Below are 14,729 nucleotides of genomic sequence, written 5' to 3' on the forward strand. Positions count from 1 at the left end.
ATCTACCTGTCCGGCTGCAGTACTAGTGATATTATATATACATACATATATATATTGATTTCATCTCATTATCAATCATCCAGTCTATATTAGCAGCAGAAACAGTATGTTAGTCCACGGCTGTAGCTACCTCTGTGTCGGCACTCGGCAGTCCATCCATAATTGTATACCACCTACCCGTGGTTTTTTTTTTCTTTCTTCTTTGTACATACTACTATAGTATAGTAGCTTACTGTAGCAGTCTGCGGTGCTGCTGAGCTGACAGTGTCCAGCAGGTCCGTCATCAGTCATCATTACCTAATAAATATATTATCTACCTGTCCGGCTGCAGTACTAGTGATATTATATATACATACATATATATATATATATATATTGATTTCATCTCATTATCATCCAGTCTATATTAGCAGCAGACACAGTACGGTAGTCCACGGCTGTAGCTACCTCTGTGTCGGCACTCGGCAGTCCATCCATAAGTATACTAGTATCCATCCATCTCCATTGTTTATCTGAGGTGCCTTTTAGTTGTGCCTATTAAAATATGGAGAACAAAAATGTTGAGGTTCCAAAATTAGGGAAAGATCAAGATCCACTTCCACCTCGTGCTGAAGCAGCTGCCACTAGTCATGGCCGAGACGATGAAATGCCAGCAACGTCGTCTGCCAAGGCCGATGCCCAATGTCATAGTACAGAGCATGTCAAATCCAAAACACCAAATATCAGTAAAAAAAGGACTCCAAAACCTAAAATAAAATTGTCGGAGGAGAAGCGTAAACTTGCCAATATGCCATTTACCACACGGAGTGGCAAGGAACGGCTGAGGCCCTGGCCTATGTTCATGGCTAGTGGTTCAGCTTCACACGAGGATGGAAGCACTCAGCCTCTCGCTAGAAAAATGAAAAGACTCAAGCTGGCAAAAGCACCGCAAAGAACTGTGCGTTCTTCGAAATCCCAAATCCACAAGGAGAGTCCAAGTGTGTCGGTTGCGATGCCTGACCTTCCCAACACTGGACGTGAAGAGCATGCGCCTTCCACCATTTGCACGCCCCCTGCAAGTGCTGGAAGGAGCACCCGCAGTCCAGTTCCTGATAGTCAGATTGAAGATGTCAGTGTTGAAGTACACCAGGATGAGGAGGATATGGGTGTTGCTGGCGCTGGGGAGGAAATTGACCAGGAGGATTCTGATGGTGAGGTGGTTTGTTTAAGTCAGGCACCCGGGGAGACACCTGTTGTCCGTGGGAGGAATATGGCCGTTGACATGCCTGGTGAAAATACCAAAAAAATCAGCTCTTCAGTGTGGAGGTATTTCAACAGAAAAGCGGACAACAGGTGTCAAGCCGTGTGTTGCCTTTGTCAAGCTGTAATAAGTAGGGGTAAGGACGTTAACCACCTCGGAACATCCTCCCTTATACGTCACCTGCAGCGCATTCATAATAAGTCAGTGACAAGTTCAAAAACTTTGGGTGACAGCGGAAGCAGTCCACTGACCAGTAAATCCCTTCCTCTTGTAACCAAGCTCACGCAAACCACCCCACCAACTCCCTCAGTGTCAATTTCCTCCTTCCCCAGGAATGCCAATAGTCCTGCAGGCCATGTCACTGGCAATTCTGACGATTCCTCTCCTGCCTGGGATTCCTCCGATGCATCCTTGCGTGTAACGCCTACTGCTGCTGGCGCTGCTGTTGTTGCTGCTGGGAGTCGATGGTCATCCCAGAGGGGAAGTCGGAAGACCACTTGTACTACTTCCAGTAAGCAATTGACTGTCCAACAGTCCTTTGCGAGGAAGATGAAATATCACAGCAGTCATCCTGCTGCAAAGCGGATAACTGAGGCCTTGACAACTATGTTGGTGTTAGACGTGCGTCCGGTATCCGCCGTTAGTTCACAGGGAACTACACAATTTCTTGAGGTAGTGTGCCCCCGTTACCAAATACCATCTAGGTTCTACTTCTCTAGGCAGGCGATACCGAAAATGTACACAGACCTCAGAAAAAGACTCACCAGTGTCCTAAAAAATGCAGCTGTACCCAATGTCCACTTAACCACGGACATGTGGACAAGTGGAGCAGGACAGGGTCAGGACTATATGACTGTGACAGCCCACTGGGTAGATGTATGGACTCCCGCCGCAAGAACAGCAGCGGCGGCACCAGTAGCAGCATCTCGCAAACGCCAACTCTTTCCTAGGCAGGCTACGCTTTGTATCACCGCTTTCCAGAATACGCACACAGCTGAAAACCTCTTACGGCAACTGAGGAAGATCATCGCGGAATGGCTTACCCCAATTGGACTCTCATGTGGATTTGTGGCATCGGACAACGCCAGCAATATTGTGTGTGCATTAAATATGGGCAAATTCCAGCACGTCCCATGTTTTGCACATACCTTGAATTTGGTGGTGCAGAATTTTTTTAAAAACGACAGGGGCGTGCAAGAGATGCTGTCGGTGGCCAGAAGAATTGCGGGACACTTTTGGCGTACAGGCACCACGTACAGAAGACTGGAGCACCACCAAAAACTACTGAACCTGCCCTGCCATCATCTGAAGCAAGAAGTGGTAACGAGGTGGAATTCAACCCTCTATATGCTTCAGAGGTTGGAGGAGCAGCAAAAGGCCATTCAAGCCTATACAATTGAGCACGATATAGGAGGTGGAATGCACCTGTCTCAAGCGCAGTGGAGAATGATTTCAACGTTGTGCAAGGTTCTGATGCCCTTTGAACTTGCCACACGTGAAGTCAGTTCAGACACTGCCAGCCTGAGTCAGGTCATTCCCCTCATCAGGCTTTTGCAGAAGAAGCTGGAGACATTGAAGGAGGAGCTAACACGGAGCGATTCCGCTAGGCATGTGGGACTTGTGGATGGAGCCCTTAATTCGCTTAACAAGGATTCACGGGTGGTCAATCTGTTGAAATCAGAGCACTACATTTTGGCCACCGTGCTCGATCCTAGATTTAAAGCCTACCTTGGATCTCTCTTTCCGGCAGACACAAGTCTGCTGGGGTTGAAAGACCTGCTGGTGAGAAAATTGTCAAGTCAAGCGGAACGCGACCTGTCAACATCTCCTCCTTCACATTCTCCCGCAACTGGGGGTGCGAGGAAAAGGCTCAGAATTCCGAGCCCACCCGCTGGCGGTGATGCAGGGCAGTCTGGAGTGACTGCTGATGCTGACATCTGGTCCGGACTGAAGGACCTGACAACGATTACGGACATGTCGTCTACTGTCACTGCATATGATTCTCTCACCATTGAAAGAATGGTGGAGGATTATATGAGTGACCGCATCCAAGTAGGCACGTCACACAGTCCGTACTTATACTGGCAGGAAAAAGAGGCAATTTGGAGGCCCTTGCACAAACTGGCTTTATTCTACCTAAGTTGCCCTCCCACAAGTGTGTACTCCGAAAGAGTGTTTAGTGCCGCCGCTCACCTTGTCAGCAATCGGCGTACGAGGTTACATCCAGAAAATGTGGAGAAGATGATGTTCATTAAAATGAATTATAATCAATTCCTCTGTGGAGACATTGACCAGCAGCAATTGCCTCCACAAAGTACACAGGGAGCTGAGATGGTGGATTCCAGTGGGGACGAATTGATAATCTGTGAGGAGGGGGATGTACACGGTGATATATCGGAGGATGATGATGAGGTGGACATCTTGCCTCTGTAGAGCCAGTTTGTGCAAGGAGAGATTAATTGCTTCTTTTTTGGTGGGGGTCCAAACCAACCCGTCATTTCAGTCACAGTCGTGTGGCAGACCCTGTCACTGAAATGATGGGTTGGTTAAAGTGTGCATGTCCTGTTTATACAACATAAGGGTGGGTGGGAGGGCCCAAGGACAATTCCATCTTGCACCTCTTTTTTCTTAAATTTTTCTTTGCGTCATGTGCTGTTTGTGGAATGTTTTTTGGAAGGGCCATCCTGCGTGACACTGCAGTGCCACACCTAGATGGGCCCGGTGTTTGTGTCGGCCACTAGGGTCGCTTATTACTCACACAGCTACCTCATTGCGCCTCTTTTTTTCTTTGCGTCATGTGCTGTTTGGGGAGGGTTTTTTGGAAGGGCCATCCTGCGTGACACTGCAGTGCCACTCCTAGATGGGCCCGGTGTTTGTGTCGGCCACTAGGGTCGCTTATCTTACTCACACAGCTACCTCATTGCGCCTCTTTTTTTCTTTGCGTCATGTGCTGTTTGGGGTGGGTTTTTTGGAAGGGCCATCCTGCGTGACACTGCAGTGCCACTCCTAGATGGGCACGGTGTTTGTGTCGGCCACTAGGGTCGCTTAGCTTAGTCATCCAGCGACCTAGGTGCAAATTTTAGGACTAAAAATAATATTGTGAGGTGTGAGGTATTCAGAATAGACTGAAAATGAGTGGAAATTATGGTTTTTGAGGTTAATAATACTTTGGGATCAAAATGACCCCCAAATTCTATGATTTAAGCTGTTTTTTAGTGTTTTTTACAAAAAACACCCGAATCCAAAACACACCCGAATCCGACAAAAAAAATTCGGTGAGGTTTTGCCAAAACGCGGTCGAACCCAAAACACGGCCGCGGAACCGAACCCAAAACCCGAAAAATTTCCGGCGCTCATCTCTACTAATGATTAACTATTTTGAGTGGACTGCAATATTGGATCTATAATCACATGCTGGTTACTAAGCTGAATAGTGAAAGTGCACTTATGGATCAATAAAATTATATGTGGATACTAAAAAGCAATCATATTGGATCCGTACCACAGCGCCGACTTGGGGGTATATTTACTAATATTCGTGTTTTTGCCGTTTTTAAGGGTGTATGATCTCGAATGGTATCGGGTGCATTGTACTGCAACTTTAATGCTACAGCAGGGGGATCCCACACTGAGTGTCTCCCATGCTATGGCATTACCCCTTCCCCCCGGGCTGGTTCGGCCTAGTGCTGGTTTTGCTTAAGTAAGGGGAATCCTATGCTTTATTTTTCTTTATTTGTGGGTTTTTGTATGGGGGGGCGCCAGTGCCTCACCAGTCATTGCCCTCACCGCAAGTCACTGATACAAACATAAACTGTAGATCTTACGAATAATCAAATTAGCATTTAATTAATGCATAATTGCATAAGGAAGAACATTCACAGGTAAGTACAAGTAAAATGATATGTGGGCAGAAATGGCCGCTGTTACCAGATACCAGACTGGGGGGTACATTTACTAAGCAGTGATAAGAGCGGAGAAGTGAGCCAGTGGAGAAGTTGCCCATGGCAACCAATCAGCACTGAAGTAACATCTATAATTTGCATACTATAAAATGATACAGAGCTGCTGATTGGTTGATGGGGAAATATCTCCACTGGCTTACTTCTCCACTCTTATCACTGCTTAGTAAATGTACCCCTGGGTGAGCCGGGTGGTGATCTCCCCGTTACCTCTGGGTAAGAACACTTCTCGGTGTCCCGTCCACACAGCACTGGGCTCACTCTCCAGAGCATCGCCCTCCTGCTCCTCCCGCACATCCTGCAGGGACAGCACTGGGTCCTCGGCAGGGGCCTTCCCCGTGCTCAGCTTTTCCCAGACCCAGACTCCCACAGCCCATCTTCTGCCGCCATCAGCCCAGGGAGAGGAGACTGAGTAACGCTGGTGGCGGGCGGAACTAGTCAGCGCAGCCACTGGCTGGGAGGATGTGAGAGTGGAGTGTCCGTGCAGCGCAGAGCGGGGGACGGCGATTACACCAGGACAATCACCGGAGATGGGGTAGCTCACTCCGGCCAGCCCAGCAGCTGGAACAACAGTGGATTTGATCCGCCACTGTCTGTATGCGGGCAGCAGGCTTAATCCGGCTATGGAGGGCAGAGAAGGAGGGGAGATAGCGCACTGCTGCACCCGGCTCTGCCACCGGCGGGGTAGCTGGAGGTAATCATTGACAAAAGCCTTGTCCTACCGCCACGTATAGGTGAGCACCACCAAAAAAACCTGAACCTGCCCTGCCATCATCTGAAGCAAGAGGTGGTAACGAGGTGGAATTCAACCCTCTATATGCTTCAGAGGATGGAGGAGCAGCAAAAGGCCATTCAAGCCTATACATCTGGCCACGATATAGGCAAAGGAGGTGGAATGCACCTGTCTCAAGCGCAGTGGAGAATGATTTCAACGTTGTGCAAGGTTCTGCAACCTTTTGAACTTGCCACACGTGAAGTCAGTTCAGACACTGCCAGCCTGAGTCAGGTCATTCCCCTCATCAGGCTTTTGCAGAAGAAGCTGGAGACATTGAAGGAGGAGCTAACACAGAGCGATTCCGCTAGGCATGTGGGACTTGTGGATGGAGCCCTTAATTCGCTTAACAAGGATTCACGGGTGGTCAATCTGTTGAAATCAGAGCACTACATTTTGGCCACCGTGCTCGATACTAGATTTAAAACCTACCTTGGATCTCTCTTTCCGGCAGACACAAGTCTGCAGGGGTTCAAAGAAATGCTGGTGAGAAAATTGTCAAGTCAAGCGGAACGCGACCTGTCAACATCTCCTCCTTCACATTCTCCCACAATTGGGGGTGCGAGGAAAAGGCTCAGAATTCCGAGCCCACCCGCTGGCGGTGATGCAGGGCAGTCTGATGCTGACATCTGGTCCGGACTGAAGGACCTGCCAACGATTACTGACATGTCGTCTACTGTCACTGCATATGATTCTGTCACCATTGAAAGAATGGTGGAGGATTATATGAGTGACCGCATCCAAGTAGGCACATCAGACAGTCCGTACGTATACTGGCAGGGAAAAGAGGCAATTTGGAGGCCCTTGCACAAACTGGCTTTATTCTACCTAAGTTGCCCTCCCTCCAGTGTGTACTCCGAAAGAGTGTTTAGTGCCGCCGCTCACCTTGTCAGCAATCGGCGTACGAGGCTACTTCCAGAAAATGTGGAGAAGATGATGTTCATTAAAATGAATTATAATCAATTACTCCTTGGAGACATTCACCAGCAGCAATTGCCTCCAGAAAGTACACAGGGATCTGAGATGGTGTATTCCAGTGGGGACGAATTAATAATCTGTGAGGAGGGGGATGTACACAGTGAAAGGGGTGATGAATCGGAGGATGATGATGAGGTCGACATCTAGCCTCTGTAGAGCCAGTTTGTGCAAGGGGAGATTGATTGCTTCTTTTTTGGTGGGGGTCCAAAACCAACCCGTCATTTCAGTCACAGTCGTGTGGCAGACCCTGTCACTGAAATGATGGGTTGGTTAAAGTGTGCATGTCCTGTTTATACAACATAAGGGTGGGTGGGAGGGCCCAAGGACAATTCCATCTTGCACCTCTTTTTTTCTTCTTTGCGTCATGTGCTGTTTGGGGAGTGTTTTTTTGAAGGGCCAGCCTGCGTGACACTGCAGTGCCACTCCTAGATGGGCCAGGTGTTTGTGTCGGCCACTAGGGTCGCTTATCTTAGTCACACAGCTATCTCATTGCGCCTCTTTTTTTCTTTGCGTCATGTGCTATTTGGGGAGTGCTGGGGGGCATGTCATCATGTGTAGCTGGCACTGCTGGGGGGCATGTCATGTGTAGCTGGCACTGCTGGGGGCATGTCATGTGTAGCTGGCACTGCTGGGGGGCATGTCATGTGTAGCTGGCACTGCTGGGGGGCATGTCATGTGTAGCTGGCTCTGCTGGGGGGCATGTCATGTGTAGCTGGCACTGCTGGGGGGCATGTTATGTGTAGCTGGCTCTGCTGGGGAGCATGTCATGTGTAGCTGGCACTGCTGCGAGGCATGTCATGTGTAGCTGTCATTGCTGGGGGGCATGTCATGTGTAGCTGGCACTGCTGGGGGGCATGTCATGTGTAGCTGGCACTGCTGGGGGGCATGTCATGTGTAGCTGGCTCTGCTGGGGGGCATGTCATGTGTAGCTGGCACTGCTGGGGGGCATGTTATGTGTAGCTGGCTCTGCTGGGGAGCATGTCATGTGTAGCTGGCACTGCTGCGAGGCATGTCATGTGTAGCTGTCATTGCTGGGGGGCATGTCATGTGTAGCTGGCACTGCTGGGGGGCATGTCATGTGTAGCTGGCTCTGCTGGGGGGCATGTCATGTGTAACTGGCACTATACTGGAGACATTGTGTGTACCTGACACTATACTGGAGACATTGTGTGTACCTGACACTATACTGGAGACATTGTGTGTACCTGACACTATACTGGAGACATTGTGTGTACCTGACACTATACTGGAGACATTGTGTGTACCTGACACTATACTGGAGACATTGTGTGTAAGGAACACTACTGTGGCTGTTATGTGTAAGGCTGCTAACTGTGTGCATAGAGGGTGTGTGAAAATATATTTATTTATAGTTTGATTATATGAACTTATGAAGCCACGCCCACTTTTCCATGAGGCCACACCCACTTTTCCAGGAGCGAGCGCGCATGAGTGTGTGTGTGTGTGGGGGGGGGGGGGGGGGGCTCTTAAATCTTCTCGCTCAGGGTGCTAGTAGGCCTGGAGCCGGCCCTGCACTTACTGTCATATAATTAGTATTACCAGGCTTCCTATGATGGAGCAAATAGCTCCATGTGTAAGGTGTGTGACTGCAGAGTAATTAGTACCGGGTGTGACATCCTGAGACGTGTATAATACAGGGGATGTAATGGAAGGAGCACATATCTCCTATATGTACAGGCTTAGCTGTGGAAACCAATCACACAAGCCTGCCTGGCTGATTCCCCCCACTCCCCATTACATCAGTAGAACAGAAATATTTCGAAGAGACGTTGATTACAAAGTTATGATCGATGTCTCCCAAAGTCTCTGACTGTGACGTTATAACGTTGTTTATTACATGTATAATGTCATTAGTATGATTTAAGGCTCTTATGGTGACAGCGTACATGGCTGTAAGTGATGGCGGCAGTATAAAGGGCGCGATGTAAAGAGAGAGCGCTGTATAATTTATACTATACTTGTATAATGGTGAGCACATAAACAGTCATTATACATTGTGATTCCTGCATAAGATAATACAGATAAGCAATGAGGCATCATGCAGTTAGGAGCTATCCAGCCAATCATGTGTTATGTAAGAAACATCGGCTTTTGTCACAGTTCCCAGTAGGCGGAGCTTTACACAGTCCCCGCCCCATTCTCCCCCTACACACATAACACCCAGTGCGAGCGAGTGTAGCTCTGACTACAGTAATAGGGGGCACCAATGGTCTCAGTGTTACTGAATCGCAGCGCCCTAGAGTATCAGCATTTTATTCACAGGACTCCGAGGCCAAATGTTTTATATTAAGGAATTCAGCAAATATTACATAGATAAAATAGTGCTGGGCTGTCCTCCCTATGGTCAGCTGTGTGGTGATGGGCCGGGGATGTAGTCACAGTGATGTCACTCATAATGTCACCATCACACTATACTGACATCAGCACACTGACAGATATTCCAGCCAATCACAGGTGTCAGAGGCAGAGATGTGTATTTATATAGTTATAATGACAGCAACACACCAATAAGGGAACAGCTCCAGACACACTGGTCATGTGGTCATATACTGGGAGGAGCTCAGCTGTAGCTCCACCTACTGCTACATTCTATTGGCTGAGTGCTCCACCAATCATATTCCTCTCCATGTGATGTCACCAGTCTCTGGGAGGATTTCCTATGGTAATGTCTTCCAGCTCCTGACTCCCCCACATATAGTTATAGAACCTCTTGGTTCAAATAAACTGTTTCCTACCCATAATGCAGCATGGAGGGGCTCAGTGAGGGCGGCAGTGTAGGTGTGTAAGTGTCTGATGGGGTCACACAGAGAATAAAAGGACAGCTGTCCTGCCTCATAATCCAGATATACCCTCACTCTGTCACAGGGGATACTGTCAGGTAACTGGATCTCTCTACTGTCATGTGTCACTGAGTACTGATTATTATCTCTACACAGACACCAGGACTTGTTATTATATCCAATGAGTGACTGACGTCCTCTCCTGTCTATACTGGGATAACACATCCCCACCCTCCACCACTCTGACTTACTGACATCCACCTCCCAGTAATGTCGCCCTGAGGAGAATCTCCTGGTGCTTATTACCTGATCACACTGAAATCTCTCTGGTGTTACTGGGTGATTCTGACTTGGTGACCAGGATGCAGTTTTCCTGTCACCTGATATCTGTATATTATTACCAGCTGTGGTTACATCCAGTAATATGTCTGTAGCCTCCTGCACATAGATCCCTGTATTTATACCTGTTATTATATCAGATAATGTGTGTAATGTCTCTGAGATGAGACCCACATCCAGATCTCCTGCACCACGGACCTGGGTATCATGTCTCTCTGTGTCCTCAGTATCACACAAGTCCCCTGTGTCTGGTTCCTGTAAGACAGTCACTGGATCAGACATGTTACACAGCTCCTCAATGTGACGCATCTTCCCGGACAGCTCGTCCTTCTTTATTTCCAGCTGCTGGATCAGGTCAGAGACTGAGAGTGAAACGCGCTGTTCCTGCCTGGAGATCTCACTGAGGACTCTCTTCTCCAGGTCTGCCAGCTGTCTCCTGATGTCTCTAAACAGGGCAGTGACTGTCTCTGTTACACCCACTGCTTTTCCCTGTTCTTCTCTCCTGCGCTCCTGCAGACTCTGGACTCTTTTCTCAGTCTCCTCTCTCTTTATGGTTAGTTTCTGCAGAACATTTCTCAGCTTCTCTTTCTTCTTCTCAGAGGCCTCATCCAGCATCTCCACATGGTGTCCCCGATGTTCCCCAGCTGAACAGTACACACAGATACAGGCAGCGTCCTCAGTGCAGTAATACTCCAGGATCTTCTTATGGACGGAGCATTTCCTGTTCCCCAGGGCAGTGGTGGGATCACATAAGACGTGCTCTGATGACTTGCTGTGTACTCTCAGGTGATTATCACACAGAGAAGCCTCACACAGCAGACAGGATTTAGCAGCAGGTACAGGAGAGTCCACACAGTAAGTGCAGAAGATCCCAGTCTCCTCCTGATCTGGCCGAGTAGACAGGAACCTCCCCACTATGTTACACAGCGTTATGTTCCTCTGCAGTGCAGGACGCTCCTGACACTCTGCTCTGCATTCAGGACAAGTATACGCTCCAGCCTCCTCCTGTGTATCCAACACACGATCAATACAGACCCGGCAGAAGTTGTGGCCACATCTCAGGGTTACAGGATCTGTGTAAATGCTCAGGCAGATGGAACAGTCCAGCTCCTGTCTCAGATCAGCAGACGCCATCACTGGAAGCAGGAAAGAGAAATGAAAGTGAGAATTTCTGACACTCAGATACCAGTGAGGTCACATTCTGCACACAGGGCGAGGCTGAGCTTCACTCAGATTATAGCTACAGGCTCAGTTACACTAAAGGGCCGTACACACGGGGGAGATGTGTGCTCAGCGTTCTAGAACAGACTGCTCTGCACACATCTCTCCCCCCCGATCAGCACGACGTGATGTGAGCTGAGCGAGGGCGCACATTTCACCCAGCGGTCAAATGAGCAGTGTGCTAGATTAAGTCTGCATCAAGGGCGTAGCTACCATAGGTGCAGGCAGTGCAGCTGCTATGGGGCCCAGAGCTGAGAGGGGCCCCACCTTCCCTATCAAAGTTACATGAGGTATATACATTTCTCTGACGTCCTAGTGGATGCTGGGAACTCCGTAAGGACCATGGGCTATAGCGGCTCCGCAGGAGACTGGGCACAAAAGTAAAATCTTTAGGACTACCTGGTGTGCACTGGCTCCTCCCCCTATGACCCTCCTCCAAGCCTCAGTTAGATTTTTGTGCCCGGCCGAGAAGGGTGGACACTAGGGGCTCTCCTGAGCTTCTTAGTGAAAAGTTTAGTTTTAGGTTTTTTATTTTCAGTGAGACCTGCTGGCAACAGGCTCACTGCATCGAGGGACTAAGGGGAGAAGAAGTGAACTCACCTGCGTGCAGAGTGGATTGGGCTTCTTAGGCTACTGGACACCATTAGCTCCAGAGGGACCGAACACAGGCCCAGCCTCGGAGCTCGGTCCCGGAGCCGCGCCGCCGGCCCCCTTACAGAGCCAGAAGCAAGAAAAGGTCCGGAAAAATCGGCGGCAGAAGACATCAGTCTTCAACAAGGTAGCGCAGGGCTATATGGGTGTATTTTAACCCCTGCCAGAACTCACCTAAAAAGCGGGAGAAAAGGCCGCCGAGAAGGGGGCGGAGCCTATCTCCTCAGCACACGGGCGCCATTTTCCATCACAGCTCCGCTGGAAGGACGTCCTGCACTACAGAAAAGGGTAAAAAAGAGAGGGGGGCACTAATTTGGCGCAGTTTTATACTAACAGCAGCTATAAAGGGAAAAGCACATTTTATAGTGGTATTCCTGTATATATATAGCGCTCTGGTGTGTGCTGGCATACTCTCCCTCTGTCTCCCCAAAGGGCTAGTGGGGTCCTGTCCTCTATCAGAGCATTCCCTGTGTGTGTGCGGTGTGTCGGTACGATTGTGTCGACATGTTTGAGGAGGAAAATGAGATGGAGGCGGAGCAATTGCCTATTATACAGTTGTCACCCCCTAGGGAGTCGACACCTGAGTGGATGAGCTTGTGGAAGGAATTGCATGACAGTGTCAGCTCCTTACGACAGACAGTTGACGACATGAGACAGCCGGCTACTCAGCTTGTGCCTGTCCAGGGGTCTCAAACGCCATCAGGGGCTTTAAAACGCCCGTTACCTCAAATGGCAGACACAGACACGGATTCTGACTCCAGTGTCGATGATGAGGAGACAAACGTGACTTCCACTAGGGCCACACGTTACATGATTGAAGCAATAAAAAATGTATTGCATATATCTGATAATACCACTAAAAAGGGTATTATGTTTGGCGAGAAAAAACTGCCTGTAGTTTTTCCTGTATCCGAGGAATTAAATGAAGTGTGTGATGAGGCGTGGGTTTCCCCCGATAAAAAAACAAAAAACTGATAATTCCTAAAAGGTTATTGGCATCGTACCCTTTCCCGCCAGAGGATAGGGCACGTTGGGAAACACCCCCTAGGGTGGATAAAGCGCTCACACGCTTGTCTAAACAGGTAGCACTACCCTCTCCTGATACGGCCGCCCTAAAGGAACCTGCCGATAGAAAGCAGGAGAATATCCTAAAATGTATATACTCTCACACGGGGGTTATACTGCGACCAGCAATCGCCTCAGCCTGGATGTGCAGTGCGGGCCTGGCGTGGTCGGATTCTCTGACTGAAAATATTGATACCCTAGATAGGGACAGTATATTACTGACTTTAGAGCATTTGAAGGATGCATTTCTATATATGCGTGATGCACAGAGGGATATTTGCCGACTGGCATCAAGAGTTAGCGCGCTGTCCATTTCTGCAAGAAGAGGTTTATGGACGCGGCAGTGGTCAGGTGATGCGGATTCTAAAAGGCACATGGAAGTATTGCCTTATAAGGGGGAGGAGTTAATTGGGGTAGGTCTATCAGACCTGGTAGCCACGGCAACTGCTAGAAAATCCACATTTTTACCCCAGGTAGCTTCTCAACCTAAGAAGACGCCATATTATCAGGCGCAGTCCTTTCGGCCCCATAAGGGCAAGCGGGCAAAAGGCGCCTCATTTCTGCCCCGTGGCAGAGGGAGAGGAAAAAGGCTGCAACAAACAGCCAGTTCCCAGGAACAAAAGCCCTCTCCCGCCTCCGCAAAGTCCTCAGCATGACGCTGGGGCTTTACAAGCGGACTCAGGCACGGTGGGGGCCCATCTCATGAAGTTCAGTGCGCAGTGGGCTCACTCGCAAGTGGACCCCTGGATCCTTCAGGTGGTATCTCAGGGGTACAAATTGGAATTCGAGACGTCTCCCCCTCGCCGTTTTCTAAAGTCTGCTTTACCGACGTCTCCCTCAGACAGGGAGGCAGTATTGGAAGCCATTCACAAGCTGTATTCCCAGCAGGTGATAATCAAGGTACCCCTCCTACAACAGGGAAAGGGGTACTATTCCACACTATTTGTGGTTCCGAAGCCGGACGGCTCGGTGAGACCAATTTTAAACCTAAAATCCTTGAACACTTACATACAAAGGTTCAAATTCAAGATGGAGTCACTCAGAGCAGTGATTGCAAACCTGGAAGAAGGGGACTATATGGTGTCTCTGGACATCAAGGATGCTTACCTACATGTCCCAATTTACCCTTCTCACCAAGGGTACCTCAGGTTTGTGGTACAGAACTGTCACTATCAGTTTCAGACTCTGCCATTTGGATTGTCCACGGCACCCCGGGTCTTTACCAAGGTAATGGCCGAAATGATGATACTCCTTCGAAGGAAGGGAGTTTTAGTTATCCCTTACTTGGACGATCTCCTGATAAGGGCAAGATCCCGGGAACAGTTGGAAGACGGAGTAGCACTATCTCAGATAGTGCTGCGCCAGCACGGTTGGATTCTCAATATTCCAAAATCGCAGCTGATCCCGACAACACGACTTCTATTCCTAGGGATGATCCTGGACACAGTCCAGAAAAAGGTGTTTCTCCCGGAGGAGAAAGCCAGGGAGTTATCCGAACTAGTCAGAAATCTCCTAAAGCCAGGCCAAGTCTCAGTGCATCAATGCACAAGGGTCCTGGGAAAGATGGTGGCTTCTTACGAAGCAATCCCATTCGGCAGATTCCACGCAAGAACCTTCCAGTGGGATCTGCTAGACAAATGGTCCGGGTCGCATCTTCAGATGCATCAACGGATAATCTTGTCACCAAGGACAAGGGTGTCTCT

The 14,729-nt window shown here is 49.1% G+C and overlaps 1 protein-coding gene across 1 annotated transcript; it reads right to left on the minus strand.

Moving 5' to 3' along the window:
• Positions 1–8,913: 8,913 nt before the first annotated feature.
• On the minus strand, positions 8,914–11,228 carry LOC134933679 (E3 ubiquitin/ISG15 ligase TRIM25-like). The gene has a single exon (XM_063929054.1). The coding sequence runs from the start codon at positions 11,221–11,223 to the stop codon at positions 9,628–9,630; it is 1,596 nt and encodes a 531-aa protein (XP_063785124.1). The 5' UTR covers positions 11,224–11,228; the 3' UTR covers positions 8,914–9,627.
• Positions 11,229–14,729: the final 3,501 nt, after the last annotated feature.

The sequence above is a fragment of the Pseudophryne corroboree genome, chromosome 6 (assembly GCF_028390025.1).
Source record: "Pseudophryne corroboree isolate aPseCor3 chromosome 6, aPseCor3.hap2, whole genome shotgun sequence".
NCBI classification, from domain to species: domain Eukaryota; kingdom Metazoa; phylum Chordata; class Amphibia; order Anura; family Myobatrachidae; genus Pseudophryne; species Pseudophryne corroboree.

Bases quoted from the DNA above. Each gene is read 5' to 3' on its own strand.
- LOC134933679 (XM_063929054.1), bottom strand. From the start codon at position 11,223: ATGGCGTCTGCTGATCTGAGACAGGAGCTGGACTGTTCCATCTGCCTG.